This window comes from Pantherophis guttatus, chromosome 9 (assembly GCF_059756535.1).
Source record: "Pantherophis guttatus breed Tessera chromosome 9, ASM5975653v1, whole genome shotgun sequence".
In the NCBI taxonomy this organism is placed as follows: domain Eukaryota; kingdom Metazoa; phylum Chordata; class Lepidosauria; order Squamata; family Colubridae; genus Pantherophis; species Pantherophis guttatus.
Window position 1 is genome coordinate 1,551,322 of NC_142071.1, and position 19,673 is coordinate 1,570,994.

Genomic DNA, 19,673 nt, shown 5'->3' on the forward strand with positions numbered 1-19,673 from the left:
CTTGCATTCCTCAAATTTTGTCTTTGCTCCAAAATTGGGGGGGATGCTCCCCTCCCTCCCTTTTTTTATTACAAATTTATAAATTTTATTAAAACACAAATTAGACATTTGCACAACATACGACATATAAATAAATAGCGTATCCTTTTTTAAGCATTGTTTCATAGTGGTTTTCCATCTGATACTTTATATTTCTTCCCCTTTTTCTTAGTCGAATACTCTTTTTTTCCCACTTCTCCTTTTCTTCTCTTCTTTTTTCCCCTCCTCCTTTTCTTCTCTTCTTTTTTCCCCCTCCTCCTTTTCTTCTCTTCTTTTTCCCCCCTCCTTGTCTTTCCCCCTATAAAGACCTATATATTTTGATTATATCTCTTATATCCCCCTCCCCTTTTACACCACCCCCAGGAGCCCCTGATGCCACGTGCTTCCTTTCCCACCTCCATCCCGATGCCCTCGGGAGTCCCCAGCGCTTCCTTGACCCCCCCTCCTCTCCGCCCCCCCCCACCAGCCCGGGGCTGGCATTTGCAGCCAGCTCCCTCCCTCCCTCCCTCCCTCTCTGGCTGCCACCCCCGCGCCGGGCGGAGAAGCCGAGCGCTGCTCTCTTCTGCAGAGCTTCAGCATCCCGCTCGGCCAGTTGGGCTCCAGCAGCCGCAGCAGCATCCAGCCAGGGTACCCAAAGCTCAGCCGGAGCAGCTGGTGGCATCTGGGCATCATCTGGGCATCATCTGCGCGGAGGAGAAGCGATGGCTGGTTTGCAGCGATGGGGCGAAGGCTTGGCCGCGGGGCGCTTCCTCCTCCTCCTCCTCTCCTTGCTGGGCCTGCTTTGCTGCTGGGGGCCGGTCGCTTCCCGCCGAGCCCCCCGGCCGCCCCCTTGCCCCGCCAGCTGCTCCTGCACCCGCGACACGGCTTTCTGCGTGGACTCCAAGGCGGTGCCCAAGAACCTGGCCCGGGATGTCATTTCCCTGTAAGTGGCCAAGAGGAGTTGGGGTGGGGGTGTGTGGAGGAGGGGGGGGATGAGAGGGGGTCTGAAATGGCATGGGGGTTTCCTGCTTAGCGGGGGGGGGTGGGGGGTCTCTATGGACTTAGGAGACCCCCAAGGTTGCCTTCCAACTCTCTCCCCTTGTGTCTTCTCTTCCTTCTGTTGTCTTCGAATTCTTCTGCGTCTCCCGGGTGTGTATTTTCAGCACCGGGACAACTCCTAGGGAACTGGGGAGGGCGGAGAGAAACTTGGCAGAAAGGAAGGCTCGGCTGCGGGGTGTAAAGAGCGAGGAAGAGGAGGAGGAGGAGAGGGGGGCAGAACAAAAGAGGTGACCCCCACCCCCACCCCCCAAAAAAACATTTCAGGGAGGCGAAAGGGAGATGATTGGGTGGGGCTCCGAATCTAGAAGGCTGGAAGTGGGGAGGATGTATCTTGAGAAGTGGCGGCGGGGGAGACCTTCTCTCCATCCTTTGGGGTGTGTGGGGGGGTAGGACCAGAGATGGTGGCCCATCCCACAGGACAGCATCTTCTTCCCCAGGCGGGTCTCTCCTGCTCCGGATGCGGGACTGAAAAGCGTCTTTGCCCCGCCCGGAGGTGATGCCCAAGTTCTCCTCTCTGGTGGGAGGGGGCAGAATGTGGGTGGGGGGGGTCCCAGCCTTTACTGGATACTGCAGCCCCCCCCCCAGCAACAGAGGGGGACCAGGGCTTCCCAGCCCCCCCTTTTTTTATCTGAGGGAGAAAGAGACCCCCAGGGAGGGATGCCTGCCCACTTCTCGGAGAGATGGAACTGGTTGCTGTTGTGAAGAAGGTGTGGTGGAAAGACATGAGTCACTTGTGTTGTTGTTGTTGTTTTTTTTGGTCAGTCTGTTGCGTGTTTTTGTCACAGCCAACATTCCCTCTGGACACCTCGCTTGTGCGTGTGCTTCTTGTGGATCTGCCTTTCGGTCTGAAAGAGAGAGGGGCACTGCCAGGCTCTAGAACCAGGGATGAAATCCAGCAGGTTCTGACAGGTTCTGGAGAACCAGTAGTGGACATTTTGAGTAGTTCGGAGAACCAGCAAATACCACCTCTGGCTGGCCCCAGAGTGGGGAGGGAATGGGGATCTTTCTTTCTTTCTTTCTTTCTTTCTTTCTTTCTTTCTTTCTTTCTTTCTTTCTTTCTTTCTTTCTTTCTTTCTTTCTTTCTTTCTTTCTTTCTTGGTTCAATTTATATGCCGCCCTTCTCCAGAGACTCAGGGCGGCTTACAATGCGTTAAGCAATAGCCTTCATACTTTTGTATATACCTGCTTAGTAGGGCTTTCGGGCCTCCCCCCAAAGCGGTGTTCTTTTTTATACAAAGTCAGCTTATTGCCCCCACAATCCAGGTCCTCATTTTACCTATGCAAGATGGTGTTTTCTGGGTAGCTTAGATTATTGCTACTTGCTATTTGTCTAAGCTGGGGGCTGGACTAGAAGACCTCCAAGGTCCCTTCCAACTCTGTTATTCTATTCTAGTCTATATTCTAAGATGACTGATCCTCAACTTTTCAAGGGTGAGTAGGAACTATTTTTCAAAAATGCTAAGGATGCGGTGTTTTGTATAAAAAAGAACACCGCTTTGGGGGGGGCAAAAGCCCTACTAAGCAGGTATATACAAAAGTATGAAGGCTATTGCTCAACGCATTGTAAACCGCCCTGAGTCTCCGGAGAAGGGTGGCATATAAATCGAACCAATAAATAAATAAATAAAATTCAATATATCCTGTTTTTCTTCAGTTTGGACCCTGATGCAAAGGAGTTTTAGGAACCCCTCAATATTCAGAATGCTAAACGCCTTCAGGCCAAAATTGCGGCAGCCTCTCCAGCCAAATGCAACCCCACCACCCACCAGAAATTGTTGGGATGCAAGGCGACAGGGCCCACCTGTGGGCCAGCATTAATTTGCTGAAGTGCACTGGGGGCTCCTTGCCAAGCAGGGTTCATGAATCACAGCAGGACAAACAGCATTCAAGGCCCCCTCCCTCTCCACCTCGGGGGTGTCCGAGTGTCGCAGTTTGACAGCCGCAGGACAGAGAGGAGAGCCAGCTTGGTGTGGGGGTGGGAGTGGGGGTGGGGGAGGAGGAACCCCGGAAGGCTTGGGGTGGGGTGGGGGGTCCACAGGGGGTGCTGAAAAGAATCAAGGGGTAAAAGGAGTTACAGGATACCAGAGGAGAAGCATGAAAGATTCGCCAAAAAGTTAATAAGAGTTGAAATTCTAAAATGGGCAAGAGATGACGGATAGATACTGAATATTTTTTCTAACATGGTGGTTATTTTCTTAAGTGTTAGAAAAAAGAAGTAGAAAGCAGAAATTGGGAAAATAGTATTATGTATATTGCAATATAATAGAACATATTATAACTACTACGTAGGCACAAATGTTAGAAGTTGAAAGATGATGATAATGTTTATTTAAATGGTACTATCATTATCAGAATTGGGTGTAAAGTATATTGACCCAGACAATACACTGTCCACCAAGCACTTTTGGATGTAGAAGGAAAAAAAAATCATAAATAAAATTATTTTTAAAAAAAGAATCAAGGAGATGGCTTTAGTTAGAACAAGAGAGTTGGAAGGGAGCTTAGAGGTCTCCTGCTCAATTGGGAGACCCTGTACCATTTCAGACAAAATGGCTGGGACAGTGTGATTGATGTTGGGCTGCCATTTTGACTTATTTGACCCTACCCTGAAGGTAGTCCCAGAAGCTTCCTATATACAGTTGGGGAAATGGGGAGGGGCCAGGGGTGGGTTCTACTTATCTTTACTACCGGTTTGCAACGGGGCCGCACACGCGCATGTGCAGAAGCTTCCTGATGACGTCAAGGTTGGTGGGCGGAGCCTCCCGTCGGTTTTACTACCGGTTCTATAGAACCGGTCTGAACTGGGGACAACTCACCACTGGAGGGGGCACTTCTGCATTCCGGAGGACTCTGGGGTGGGGGGAGCTGTGCCCCCGGAGGTTCCTTCAAGGCGTCCCTATGCAGGTGTTTTGACAGGCACCTGTGTTGTGATATCACACAAATGACGCCAGTGCAATTTCCCCTTTTCCCTCTCGTGAATTTCATGGAATTTTCTGGGAACAATTCAAGAGTTGATTCTTGGATTTTCCCCTATCTTATCATAGACTGGTATTTCCTAGGGCTATATTGATATGAATTATTATTGATTTAAACATTTTTAAATATGATTTTTGAAAATATTTTGAAACATGATTTATGTACATATTTTGAAATATTGCTATTGTGGAGCGCTCGCTTGTTGTTATGGATTTAAACATTATTTATTATTTAAATGTTATGAAATACGAAACGTCAATACTGCTGTTATTTGTTTTAATGCCAACGAGTAACGCTTTAAAATAAGAAATGCTATTAAGCTAACTTCTTTATTTATTATTTCTTTTAGCATAAATACACGGAAAGGTTAATAAATGGTTTACGATTATTAAGCATTACATCTTTTAAATTGAAAAGTTAGCTCGCGAGAGCAGCCAAATTCAGTGAAGTGCTGCCATCTAGCTGGCTAATGTTCCATACGTTTGATGGCTGCAAGTTTTTTGGGAAAAGATTGACCAAGTGTCAGACTTCGATGCTATCTCAAAATAAATGAATTTCCAAACTGCCAATCTTTAAGGAAATCTTCTCTTTATTTGAGCACAGCAACTGGATCATGACTCGATGCGGACAAGACTGACCTTTTGCCCCCCCCAATCCCTCCCTTTCCGATCTCCAATTATCTGCTTCTCATTGGCTATCTTCCAAGTCACTCTCCTGACTTCTTGTCTCGTCATTTCACAGGAATGTCCCCCCCCCACCTTCATTTCTACGGAGACCGGGCTTCAAAGGGATTTAGCAGGCAAAAGTTCAGGGCTTATCTCCCTTCCTATGTCAGCTCTGAGGTGCTGACCACAAGACATTGATATATCTTGATATAGGCTTGCGTTTCCCAAGCTGGCTGTGGACACGGGACACTGTTCTGACCCAGCTCCTCAAACACGACAAACCTCCTGTAGTGGAAGCAATGATTCCTTTATTAGGAACGCCAGCAGCCCCGGGGAAAAGTTTCCCTCTCATGGCTCTTCCTTCCCAAGGATCAGCCCATATATTTCCACTGCTCTCCTCTCCTCTGCCTTCTGAGCATCTGCGCGTCAGGCACTGGGCCCAGCTCTTCCTCCTCTTCCTCATCAGCCATCTCCAGACCTGGGGACTGTTGATTCTGCATCTGAGGGCTGACGGATGGCCAAGGCTCTGCCTCTGTCTTTCTCTCTCTGCCGGCTCCATTCCCTCTTCCCCCTCGGAGCTCTCAGGTTGCCTGGATGCTGGTCCTGACTCCCATGCCTCCTCCTCCTCCTCTTTTGATTTGGCTGCTGGAGGGGCCAGCGGCTGACAGGTCAACAGTGGGCTTCAGACCCCCTGACTGCAAGCAGCCCAACCAGATGGACTGCTCTGGGGTGCCAGGCTCTGCAGCGACTCCCCACTGATTTCTGTCCCCCTCCTCTTTTGCAGGACCCTGATCAACGCAGACTTCAGCGAGTTGAAGGAAGCGGCCTTTGCACATCTTCCGTCCCTGCAGTTCCTGTACGTCTCTCTGCCCATCGGTTGCCTGAAGAGGGGGAACGGGGGCCCGGTGTGTGTGTGTCAGTGCAGAGCCCCCACCAAAGAGCTTCCCCAGGGGAATGCCTGCCTAGGAGCATTTGGCCATGGGATTTTCTTGGGAGCTGGCAGGAGGGCAGAGGTCCCATCTTTTCATACCAAGGGCAGCAAATCTTCCTTTCTGGCGCTACGACATTCTTGGGGACCAGGTTTTTCAACCTTGGCAACTCTCCAATGGATGGACTTCAGCTCCCAGAATTTCCCAGCCAGCCGTTTGGGAGTCGCCAAGGTTGAAAGATGCTCTCCAAGGAGTAAGTACAATTTTGATGGTTTCTAGGACTAGATGTGAGGAGTGGCTTGGGAAACCCTAACTCTCTACCTTTCAGTTTGGGGGTCCCCCTTGAGGCAAGAGTTGGCAAAGCTCTTCCTAAGAACGAGAACCTCTAGCTAAGATTCTGTGCAGTTTGGAGAACCCCCAAATCCCACTCCTGGCTGGGCCCCCCAACCCCTCCCAGGAGTCCCCATGCGACCCGTTTTGGATGCAGGCACGTGCAGGGTGTGCACAGAGGCTAGGGGAGGGTGAAAAACGGGCCTACCAGAAGTTCAGGAAGGGCCTCTGGAGCCTGGGGAGGCCATTTTCACCCTCCCGGAAGCTCGAGGAAAGCCTCTGGAGCCTAGGGAGGACAAAAACACCCCTCCCCCTGCTGTGGTGTGGGAGGCTGACTAGGCCACGCCCACCATGGCCACGCCCATCCAGCAACCGGGCAGAGAATCCCTTGCTAAAATTCTTGAAGCCCACCCCTGAAAACAGGACATGTTTTGGAGAATGGTTGTTGCTGGGTTTTGGTGAATGTGGGTGTGTCCCCCAAAATGTTGTGGTGTGTTACCCTTGAACTCGATATAACAGGTTTGCGGTAACCCTATTTCAAGTAATTTTCCCATTGCAAAAGGCCACTTGGGCTGTCGACTGATGGATTTGTTAACATGAATTCATGTGGCTCTTGAGTTTGTGAAATATTTTGATCGGTTAGTTGGTGGATGGACGGATTGTAATTTTCCATTCATTCTTCTTGCTGGCAGTGCCTGGTTTTTAACATGGCTTTGAATATTTGGTTCGTCTCCACTGATTTCTCTTGCAATCTCCTATGAATGTGCAGAAATTTCAAAGAAGGAGCAGAGGATTAATGGGGTGAGGGAAATCCCCAGGACCCAAACAAATCGCAGGTCCCCCACACTTAAATTCTTATATTTCATTTATGATTAGAAGCTGATTAAATTATTAAAATGTTCATTTATGAGGTCTAAGAGTTCTACCTTTGCAGTGATCAGCTTTAGGATCTGAAGGCAAGGCTTTGCATCAGAGGTGGGTTTCAGCAGGTTCTGACCAGTTCTGGCGAACCGGTAGCGGAAATTTTGAGTAGTTCGGAGAACCGGTAGTACAAAATTCTGACTGGCCCCGCCCCTATCTATTCTCTGCCTCCCAAGTCCCAGTTGATCGGGAGGAAATGGGGATTTTGCAGTATCCTTCTCCTGCCACACCCACCAAGTCAGACCACACCCACCAAGCCACACCCACAGAACCAGTAGTAAAAAAATTTGAAACCCACCACTGCTTTGCATATAGTGGTTTTACAGCCCTGGAGAAGATGCAGCCGTTCTCCAGCTCGGTTGGAGTGGGGCAGGGGCTGATTCTGAAGATGCCCTTCGCCTCCAGATTTTTCCTTTATGCTACACTGCACGTCTCTTAACGATTATCCACGAACTGGCTTTGCCGGTTCAACGCCAAGCATCGCTTGTGTTGTAGTTCAGATAACGTTTGCATATGCCTGAGTTGCTAAGTGGGTCACTTGTTTCCAGAAAGAGCCTAGATTAGGGTGGAGAGAAAGGGATACTGCGGTAGTAAAGAATGAGAGAAAAGGGGGTTGAAAAAGTCACGATGGCAGAGGAATGACTCCACAGAAGCCTCCCTCCTTTTGATGTGTGTCCCCGTGGGGTCTATGCAATGAATATCATTGTACTGAAATAATATACTGTATTGTACTAAAACGGAGCCATCTCTTCGACTCTCTCTATCTCATCTATCTCTCTATCTATCTCTCTATCTCTCTATCTATCTATCTATCCATTCATCCATCCATATCTATTTATCTTTAATTTATCTGTCTGTCTGTCCATCTGTCCGTCCGTCCATCCATATCTATCTATCTATCTATCTATCTATCTATCTATCTATCTATCTATCTATCTATCCATCCATCCATCCATCCATCCATCCATCCATCCATCCATCCATATCTATTTATCTTTAATTTATCTGTCTGTCTGTCTGTCCATCTGTCCGTCCATCCATATCTATCTATCTATCTATCTATCTATCTATCTATCTATCTATCTATCTATCTACCTACCTACCTACCTACCTACCTACCTACCTACCCATCCATCCAATCTGTCTGTCTGTCTATCTATCCATATCTATCTATCTATCTATCTATCCATCCATCCATCCATCCATCCATCCATCCATCCATATCTTCTATCTATCTGTCTGTCTATCTATCTATCTATCTACCTATCTACCATTTATCCATCCATATCTATCTATCTATCTATCTATCTATCTATCTATCTATCTATCTATCTATCTATCTATTTATCTATCTATCTATCCATCCATCCATCCATCCATATCTATTTATCTTTAATTTATTTGTCTGTCTGTCTGTCCATCTGTCCGTCCATCCATATCTATCTATCTATCTATCTATCTATCTATCTATCTATCTATCTATCTATCTATCTATCTACCTACCTACCTACCTACCTACCTACCTACCTACCTATCTACCTACCCATCCATCCAATCTGTCTGTCTGTCTATCTATCCATATCTATCTATCTATCTATCTATCTATCTATCTATCTATCTATCTATCTATCCATCCATCCATCCATCCATCCATCCATCCATCCATCCATCCATCCATATCTTCTATCTATCTGTCTGTCTATCTATCTATCTATCTATCTATCTACCTATCTACCATTTATCCATCCATATCTATCTATCTATCTATCTATCTATCTATCTATCTATCTATCTATCTATCTATCTATCTATCTATCTATCTATCATTCATCTACCTCTCTCTCATCAATCAATCAATCAATCAATCAATCATCCATCTACCTCTCTCTCATCTCTCATCTACCTACCTACCTACCTACCTACCTATCCATGGTGTTGATCTAGCAAAGGCAGTTTGTAGATAATTCTACCTGTATATTTTGTATGACTGAAAAAGCCATGTGAAATACAGCTGCATGATCCAAGCCCCAATTCCTTTTAAGGTGTATCCCAACGTACATTAAAAAAAGGGGGGTGCTTTGATCATGAAATCGGGGCCACTGTCATCACTTTTGGGATACCCCCTCCTTCCAACGTCCTGATATCCTAAAGGGCCTGCTAAGAGTTAAGTAATCCCAGCTAAATGTAAAAATTGAACTGAAATTAAATAAAAATGCAAGATAATTTAAAACAATTCTGCAGTGCTATTTGGGAAACCTTGACCAAAATGTGAGTAGGGTGTTTTGCCTGTCTTAAATTGTCCCCTAGCCAGCTTTAACACTTGTTTCTTCTTCTTTTTTTGTTTCTTGCAGCTTGCTGAATTCCAACAAATTTTCCCTGATCAGAGACAACGCGTTCACGGGCCTTTCTCACCTGCAATACCTGTACGGAATAATGGCAGATTTTCTCCGGTCCTTAGGCAGAGCGTGGGGTGACCTGGGCCAAACTTTTTTGGGTGGTGGTGAGGGGGAGAAATAACACTCTGCACAAGGGCATGGAAACCTCAGGGTTAAAATACGAAGGTCTAGGCTGGAGAAATAGGGAAGAATTACAGGAAGGATCTGGAAGTCACCGACCACACAGACATACCGAAAGAGGCTTAGCAACCTTAGATCTAGCACCATTCCTCTCCCTTCTCAATGACAGCACCTACATCTTCCTCTTCATCATGAGAACGACAGGTGGACACTTCCCCATTAGCATGGGAAGACTCTTCCTCTGGCATAGGCTGACTCCTCTCTGCCTGTAGCAAGACCAACCCTGTTAATAATCTTCTATAGACAAGAGACATGGGTCGCTCTTCCTGCTCCAGTGCTGGGCACCTGCATTCAGGTACCAATTAAATCCTACACTGGATCTTTGCCATGAAGAAAAAAAAATATCCCTGATCAGGGAGAGGGAACATTTTTGTCCTAGGAGTGTTGACTCTGGGCTTCAATATCCCTGCAGGGGCATCTGCTGACTCTGTATTTTAGCCCAGGTGTCATGGAGAGGGGAGATTCTGCTGTGGGTTGGCATCCTCAAAGAAGGAAAGGATGGAAGCTAGGGACTGCGTGTTGAGTGACATTTGGACCTTTTCTTGTGGGAAAACATAGGTGAAAGGGGATTCGTTGTTAGAGGAAAGTGGGTTGGGAGGTGATGGGGGAAATGTAGGTGGGACCTTAACAAAATATGCCCCTTGCCATCTTGTTTTTTGTTTCCTTAGGTTCATCGAGAACAACGACATCCGGACTCTGTCAAAAAACGCCTTTCGTGGGCTGAAGTCCCTGACACATCTGTGAGTTTTCCCTTACACACAGCTCATTTCACGTCTATCTGGCTCAAGAGGCTTTGACTTTCTCCAGAGCCTAAAATCAATCAATCAATCAGAATAGAGCCAGAAGGGACCTTAGAGGTCTTCTAGTCTAACCCCGTGCAATCCAATCCTCTGCTAGTTCCCTAGTGCTCCAATATTTTTTAAAGATATGATACAATGGTTCTGAGATAACATCTGCCAGCTCCTTCAAAACTCTGGGATGTAATCCATCAGGTCCCGGTGATTTATAGTCATCAAGGCCAGACAGATGTTCTCTAAATATTTTCATGCTTATTTTAGTTTTTCTTTTTAGTCTGTCTTTTTACAGTTATGTTGTTTGGTAAGTTGGGTAGGTTTGTGTGAAGACCGATGCAAAGAATGAGTTAAGCAGCTCTGCTTTCTCTCTACTGCATGTAACTTCCTTGCTATCTTCTCTCTTTAGTGGATCGACTGCTTCCTTGACTTTTTTTTTTTGGTTAATTATGTTAAATATTATCTGTTATTTACAATTTTTTATGTCTTGGTAAAAAGTAAATAAATAAATAAAAGCGCCATGGTATCTATCTTCATGGTGATCAAGACCCGAGATGAATTAAGACTTCTGATTGTTGAAATAATTTCTTTGCTTGAGAAGGAGGCTTCTGTTTTGCCACCTCATTTTTAAGGTCTGAGTTTCTCTACCTTGAAAGAGAAGTGGAAAAGAGTGCTTACTTTTCAGTTGTACGATTCTTCACCACTCTTACAAAGGATGAACATTTGCTCATTGAAGTATGTTCCCAAAACACAGTTGCAGTCCTGCCCTGCAAGTCTCCCTTTCCTTGTTCAGTCTTAATGTCAGGAGGATCATGAAATGTTTGGCATAAAATAGTTGTCTCTTTTCTTCTAGATCTTTGGCCAACAACAACCTGCAGACGCTGCCCAGAGATCTCCTGAAGCCTTTGGATATCCTTAGTGATCTGTAAGGCTCTCTGTTGGTTGTGAATGCTATAAAAATAACAGTAATGGCTGTCCATTACATCCAGTACATGGATGTCCATCAGATGAGCAATGTGACATCACCATGCAAATTGCACAAATTACAGAATTTGCACCATTTGTGCAGTGATCGCATGATGCATGCAACATTATTGTGTAATTCCACTATAGCCTGGCTAATTTTTTTCTGGAACTAGAAATTTTTAACCATATGATTGTTAATTTCATTAGTACAACGACCCGAGATAGTTGTAGTTAATGGGAAGGCTTTGGGCGAAACAAGCAAAGTGGGACAATTAAGAGACAAACTTACAAAATCAATTGACGTAAATAATGAATGGACCAGCGGGGAATATGATTTAAACACACACCTATTATTTTTCTACTGAAACCACAGAGAAGAGAATATATATTACCTACCCTCTGGAATCAGTTGCCCCCAGAGATAAGGAGAATCCATGACCTCAGTGCCTTCCGCCGTGCCCTTAAAACTCACTTTTTCCAGCAAGCCGGGCTGGCTTAAGAAGAAATTTTTAAATGTTTTTAATTGGTTTGTGATTTTTAATTTTTGGGCCAAATTTATACATATTTTAACCGTTTTTTAATATTTGTATTTTATGTTCTTAATTCTGGCTGTACACTGCCCTGCAATACTGCACTCTAACCACTGCGCCACCATGGCTCAATATATTTAATTGGAATTGGAAATAAAATAAAATAAATATATTGAGCCATGGTGGCGCAGTGGTTAGAGTGCAGTATTGCAGGCTACTCTGCCGGCTGCCTGCAATCTGGCAGTTCAAATCTCAACAGGCTCAAGGTTGACTCAGCCTTCCATCTTTCTGAAGTGGGTAAAATGAGGACCCAGATTATTGTGGGCAAGAGGCTGATTCTGTAAAACCGCTTAGAGAGGGCTGCAAAGTACTGTAAAGCAGTATATCAATCTAAGTGCTATTGCTATCTATGGCTGGACAGTGTTCCAGATTTTTAAAGATATAAGTTGCACACTTCCTCAGCCCAATTCCATATCAATTAAGAGAATAATAAATTGGAAGTGAGACAATGGGAGCTGAATTCCCATTTCCTCAGCGGGCACCCGAGCAGGGAATAGGGCCAGAAAACATTTGAGTTCATTGGCTACAGATAGAGACTTTTCAGATATGTAACAGGATGCTCCATACCTTAATTTGCGTAACATAAAACGTTCCATAAAAAATGGACAGTATTGGGCTATATTATGAATTGCAGATCATTTTCTGTCCTCATTTTCTGCTGATTATCAGGAATCATCTTAACTTTTTTTGAGGCTGGAACATTCCCCAAGGGGACGTGGTGGCTCAGTGGCTAAGATGCTGAGCTTGTCGATCGAAAGGTTGGCAGTTCAGCGGTTCGAATCCCTAGTGCCGCATAATGGGGTGAGCTCCTCTTACTTGTCCCAACTTCTGCCAACCTAGCAGTTCGAAAGCACATAAAAAATGCAAGTAGAAAAATAGGGACCACCTTTGGTGGGAAGGGAACAGCGTTCCGTGCGCCTTTGGCATTGAGTCATGCCGGCCACATGACCACAGAGACGTCTTCGGACAGCGCTGGCTCTTCGGCTTTGAAACGGAGATGAGCACTGCCCCCTAGAGTTGGGAATGACTAGCACGCAACTGTGCATGTGGTTTAGCTTGTATTGACTATCCAAACAATGAAAGGTTTATGGTTCCAAACACAAGCGCAGCATATGGATTAATTCCGAAAAAGCAAGTGGTGGGAAGGCCCCACACCAAAGAGGAAGATACTAGAACTGAATCTACATTTGTAGTTCTTCCATGAGAGAACTGACTCCCATTTCCACACTTGCATTTCGAACCACTTTCTTTTGAGGACTACAGGGCCTAGAGCTGAGATGGAGAAGTTCAATGACAGTCCCCAAATTTTCCATCCTCACAGAGACCTTCGGGGCAATTCTTTGACTTGTGATTGCAAGATCAAATGGCTGGTAGAATGGATGGAGAACACCAATGCAAGCATGCCTGCTGTTTTCTGTGGTGGTCCTCCACAGTACCAAGGCCAGAAGATCCGAGAACTTCCTCTAAAGAATTTCGATTGTATTACTACAGGTAGGAACGGGTGTCTTTGTGCAGCTGTCTAAGAAATGGTATCAGAACTCCTCAATTAGGTCAACATTTGATCGATCAAATTTACATACATGTTTTCCAGCTACTTCTGGGGCTTAGGATGAAGTTGCCTCAATTCCCTTGACAACTTCCAAACATTTATAACTTAAGGTTATCTAGTAAGATGAGAAAGGGACGTGGTGGCTCAGTGGCTAAGACGCTGAGCTTGTTGATCGAAAGGTCGGCAGTTCAGCGATTCGAATCCCTCGTGCCGTGTAACGGGGTGAGCTCCTGTTACTTGTCCCAGCCTCCCAGTTCGAAAGCACGTAAAAAATGCAAGTAGAAAAATAGGGACCACCTTTGGTGGGAAGGGAACAGCGTTCCGTGCGCCTTTGGCGTTGAGTCATGCCGGCCACATGACCACGGAGACGTCTTCGGACAGCGCTGGCTCTTCGGCTTTGAAACAGAGATGAGCACCGCCCCCTAGAGTTGGGAACGACTAGTACATAGGTGCGAGGGGGAACCTTTATCTTTAGTAAGATAAGAAGTTACTGGTGCAAACTTTTCCTATTTCACAGGCATAGGGGTGGATTTGTTTGTAAAATTACAAGATTTGGATTAGTTAACTTAAAAAGTATTATTGATGTTATCTGACACATTTTCAGCGAGGCTGCTGGAATTTCTAAAAAAGAAGAAGATTGCATATATAAAGGAGCTGCAGGTGCCAAAATTCACCTTGCAATCAGCTGATATTTCAAATATAGTACATCAAGGCCAAATTACATTCTAATAAAGGACATTATCTTATTTTGAAATTGTTATTATGTGCTATGTAAAGAGGCTTTTCAGGCATTAACGTTAAAAGGCACTAATGTTTACCAGGAAAAAATACTTTTCAGTCTGAAATAATAAATAGCTTTGATGAAGTCTTCTTTTTTTAAATATTTGTTGTGTTGATTTATTGTAAAAACCACATAAATTTACAACCCTTGTAATTGGCCAAAAGTCATCATATATTTATTAAGTAAAAAGGAAGGAAATGACTGCATAATAAAATTGACAAATATTTTAAAAAAACATCTATGGTGAATGCTCCTGCATGGAGAAGATTCTTGGATGGAAAGTGTATTTTGTGGTTCTGACATCTCGATTGTAAATTCCTCCAGGCTTTACAGGGACCCTCTAAACATGATTGGTTCTCCTCCTCCTCTTCCCCCCAGACTTCGTGGTGCATCAGGTGCTGCCTTTCCAGTCCGTGTCTGCTGAGCCCTTCACCTATTCCAGTGACCTCTACGTGGCTCTGGCCCAGCCAAGTTCCAGCAGCTGTACCATCCTGAAGTGGGACTACGTAGAGCGCAAACTGCGGGATTTTGACCGCATCCCTGGTAAAGCACACCTGCAGGGCAAAAGGGGAAAAGCCATGGATTTCCATTGCTCTCCTCTCCTCTGCCTTCTGCGCATCCGTGCCAGGGGCGGGTTTCAAAACCCATCACTATTGGTTTGCTCATGGGTGCGCGTGCATGCTTGCGCGTGTGCTCGATGCTTCTGTGCATTCTCTCTCTCTCTCTGTTTTGTCCCCGTCCCACACACGCACCCCCCACAGACATCCTGGAGTTAATAAGCCACACTACAAAGTCTTTGAAGATAAAGCTGACAGCAACCCAGTGGCTAGCTGCCAATTCAGACTTTACTCACACAAAACAAAGATTAGACTGCAAGCATTCCGATAAAGCAGGCAAAGTTTCAGCAATACAAGGAGTAGTCCAAATGCAGTCCGACAAGGCAGGCAGAAGTCCAGTAACGCAGAGATCATGGATTATTTCTAGTTTTTGCTCATCACAAACTGAACCGGCCACCACACCCACATTTATACCCTGTGGGGTGTGGTCCAGTGACTCAACTAATCTCTGGCGGCCGACAGGCCACAACACACAAGCTGCACAATGCCACAGTAACAATGCTTTCTCTCTCGTTTCTCTCTTGCAGCTCACTCCGCCGTTTACTGCAAACCAATTGTGGTAGAATCCCACCTGTACGTTGTGGTGGCTCAGCTTTTTGGAGGCTCTTACATTTACCGCTGGGACACCAACATCGACAAGTTCATTAAGATCCAAGATATAGACAGCCAGAAGATCCGGAAGCCCAATGACATCGAGGCCTTCCAGATCGATGGCGAGTGGTTCTTTGTCATCGCCGACAGCTCCAAGGCAGGCTCCACCAGCCTCTATCGCTGGAACCAGAATGGCTTCTATCCCCATCAGGACCTGCATTCGTGGCATCGGGACACAGATGTGGAGTACCTGGAGGTTGATGGGAAACCCCGGCTGATCATCTCCAGCAGCTCCCAGGCCCCTATCATCTACCAGTGGAACCGCTCCCAGAAGCAGTTTGCTCACTGGGGGGATGTTGCAGAAGTGCTGGATGTCCAGATGGTCAAGCATTTCCAGATGAAGAAAGACAACTACTTATGCCTGAGCCGCTACATCGGAGATTCCAAGGTGGTCAGGTGGGAAGGGCTGCGATTCACAGAGGTGCAGACTCTGCCCTCCCGAGGCTCCATGGTGATGGAGCCTTTCCAGATATCTCAGCAACTTTACATGGCTTTGGGGAGTGACTTCTCCTTTACCCACATCTACCTTTGGGATGAAGACAAGCAAAAGTTTGTGAAGTTTCAGGAACTGTCTGTCCAAGCTCCACGAGCTTTCCAGCCCATCCCTTTGGAGGCCATGAGTGTCCTCCTAGCCCCCAGCTTCAAGGGGAACACACTGGTTTACAAGCATATTGTCGTAGACCTCAGCTTGTAGGAGAGGGATGAATATTTCCTCCTCACTTCTCCCCAACAGGCACCACACCAGCCCTCCTATTCTGCTGAAACACTTGCAGCATTCAGTGGCAACTGGGCAGAGTCATCATTGGGACACAGTTACTGATGCTCTCTTTTATTCGACTGTTCCTTCTGTTTCTCGTAAACATAAAAGAATAGGAAAGGATCTTATCAGCTTGGGGATATTTTGCAAGAGCCCTGGATTCATTGCCTTTGAGACCGTGCAACGAAAACACATTTCTTCAGCGAGGCCCAAATTTAGTTGCCCAAGTGTGAGACCACAAGAGTTGCACATAAATTTACCCATAGAGACACACACTAATGTATTCTCACAGCATATGCTATTTTCACTAGTATATCCTCACAGCTATGAAAATGACTTTTGGAGGCGTTCCTCCAAAGACTGCATGAATTGGCATCCTAGGTAGCAATTGGTTTCCTTCAGATTAATTACAAAAGGCTTCCACATTATATTTTAATCTGAAATCGTTATGTTTTGTTTATTTGTGTTTACGGGCCACCACCGTCACTTTCATCAAATTTACAACATTGTAATGTTTCCTTCACCTTTCCTGCTTCTAAAAGTTGTTTTTAGGCGGCAATGGAGAGATACTTCATAAAAATTAACTTTCACTTAGCGGCTGGTTCGCTTAAAGACTGGGTTCCAGGTCCCGTCTGTGATCGCTAAATGAGGACAGCCAGGATGAAGCATTCACATCCATTCATCTGTCTGTTTTGGAGGGTGTGTGTGGTGGGGGTGGTACCAAGATTTAGGGTGTCTAGTTGAGCTCTACCACCTTCCCTTTTCATTTCATAAAACTTACACAATTACCTTTCCAAATGCCATCCAAGCAAGATGGTTTTTATAAAAAGCATGTGATGATTTGGGCTACATTTTCCTGCCTACTTTAAAAATATTAAATGGTTCTAAACAAAAGAAGTTTTGATCTTCAATTGAAAATGGAAACCGAATAAAATCCTGTCCATGCCTCCTCAGAAAAATGTCCCCTTGCATATTTTTTGAAGATGTCTTATATTCAAGTCAGTCCCCCCGTTTCCATCCACAGTTTGTACCTGCAGATGTAGGTAAAGGAAGCAAGAGGGGTCCAGCCCCTACTTCTAGATCCACAGGCAGATTTCTGGAGAAGAGATAGCAATTCTTCTACAGATTTATATCTTGGGTCTTATATTCCAATTAAGTATTCGAATCCTGGGGAAGGAATGTACCTGGCTAATTCGAGGATCACCTTTCCACTCTGACCTACAACTACAAGTAATGAGAAAAATCCTCCTCTTAAGGCAGAACTTTTGTCATTAAATGTCATTAATTTCTGTCAATACCTTTATTTTAACTTCATCCTTAAACTGCTTTGTGTCTAAATCTTTCTGTAAAGATTACGGATAAGTCTGTAGACTGTACACATAATACTGGGTAAGAGAATTCAAAAATGATGCCAATATATTTTTTAGTTTTGCCTGATGCCCAGGTGGGAAGAGAGGCATCGGTTCTTCTGCTCTCCTCATCCATCCCTTGCCACAAACTCTGGGGCTATTGTGAAAACTGGTTGAGTTGCACTGTTGATTCCCTTGGACCACAAGACGTGCAGGTTCCTTTAACCTTTTGGGCTTTCCCACCTCAGGAGATGAGATGCAGCCGATGTACTGTTCAAAAAAAGACACTCTAATCCATCCTCATCCTGTATCTGTAGCATTGGCTTCATGAGGACAGGGCGCAGTCGGTGCTTTTTCAGTTTTAGTTGGGTGAGCTAAGAGATACACCTGTTCAGGTGACACGTTCAGGTGTGGAAGGGACCATGAGGAGACAGGTGGGCAGTCCTTCCCTCTCCAGGCTGTGAATGGGCAGCAAGAAGTCCTTGCGGACAGGTGAAGCTTAACAGGGAGGAGCCCTTCACTGGTGGGGTGTGCTATGGTCTCCATCCAAATATGTCCTCTGGTCAGGTTGGTCAGGGAATTGCGCAGCCGGTGTGCAAGTGGAATCAGAGACATTGACACAAATTTTATGTGAATAAATGTATTTACAGGAGGCAAACGGGAGCATCGTCAGGTAAATCAACACAACGGGAACATCATGAGGTAAATCACAGACCGCACACACAGCACACAGGAAAAAGGCGGGAAACAAGGAAACTCCCCCTTCACTCCCACAGCAACCAATAACAGCTCAGATTCCCTCATGCAGTGGCCAGAAAAAACCAAGAAAATGGTTTTTGTTCCTTTTTCTTTCAGCATCTTATATGATGTTTATATTTTGTAAATTCTCAATATATTCCTTCTTTTTTCTTTCTTTTCAGTTATGCAATAACATCTTTTTAAAAAAATTAAAAGAAGTTATATATTCTTGTAGGGGGAAAAAAACTCTACTGCTGATAATAAATCACCATATCCTGTATTATTTCATTTATTAGATTTCTATATTATACCGTATATTCAACTCCAATTTCTTTCTTTTTTCCTCTCTCAGTTATAGCTGTTTTCAGCCACAAGAGGAGGCCAAAGATTCAAAAACAAGAGAAATAAATAGCTTCTTTTAAGCTTGGTTCCTAAAATTGTCTGGGTGGGGAATCTCATCGATTCTCTTCCAGAAAAATAGCAGAGCAAGGAAGCAGAAACAAATAAACCTTTTGCAATGTTTCATCAAAACACAGTGAGAAATCCTTGAGGACCCAACCCTTTTAAAGAAAATATTGGCAACTGGGGCTGTTCCCAACTGGGCAAGTTTGAAGATTGCAACAGCCCTTTGTGGGTGAGAGTACCGGCAGTTGAAGGATTTTGGAGTATTGTCAACTCATCGAAAGCTTTTAGCACCTCTCTTTTTTTTGTCTTCCTTTAAAGAAAAGGTTTTGCACCAGATGTTGGATGGTTATGTACTGGAATATGGGATGTGGTGATGTAGAAGTGATAAGTGAGGACATATTTTTTTCCCCTGATTCTTAAAAATCTGGAGCCAGATACTATGGTAGAGAGCCAGCAGTGGTTAAGACACTGGGCTAGAAATCAGGAGATTGTCAGGCTTGTCACAACTTGGATGTTTAGGAAAGAAAGACCCTTGACTCCATTTCTTTGAAATGAAAGGTTCTTTTAATAAAGTCAAGCAGTTACAGCGTAAGCAAAGCTGGATCTGAATATTCCCCGTGCAAAGTTTGCAAATTCCCCCTTGGCCAGTCCATCAGTGTCCAATAGCATTCGCTTTTGATGCTTTGGGAACAACTTTGGCGCCTTTTTGGTATAGTTTCACATTCCGTTCTCAGGCTCCATCCTTGATTGGCCAGTTTATTCCGGATCGACATCTCTGGTTCCTGTCATTTTTTTTTTTTAATTTTGATTTATATGCCGCCCATCTCCGAAGACTCAGGGCGGCTTACAATGTGCTCAGCAATAGCCTTCATCCTTTTGTATATTTTATACAAAGTCAGCTTATTGCCCCCACAATCTGGGTCCTCATTTTACCTACCTTTGAAAGGATGGAAGGCTGAGTCAACCTTGAGCCTTGGCGAGATTCGAACCCTGCAGTAATTGCAG

At 45.0% G+C, this 19,673-nt stretch overlaps 1 protein-coding gene across 1 annotated transcript; it reads left to right on the plus strand.

The window, feature by feature from the left end:
* Positions 1-567: 567 nt before the first annotated feature.
* Positions 568-17,073, plus strand: LGI3 (leucine rich repeat LGI family member 3). The gene is made up of 8 exons (XM_060683293.2): positions 568-961; positions 5,503-5,574; positions 9,250-9,321; positions 10,143-10,214; positions 11,119-11,190; positions 13,143-13,312; positions 14,530-14,694; positions 15,296-17,073. Exons 1-8 carry the CDS (start codon positions 741-743, stop codon positions 16,111-16,113), a joined length of 1,662 nt encoding a protein of 553 aa, XP_060539276.2. The 5' UTR covers positions 568-740; the 3' UTR covers positions 16,114-17,073.
* The last annotated feature ends 2,600 nt before the right edge of the window (positions 17,074-19,673 follow it).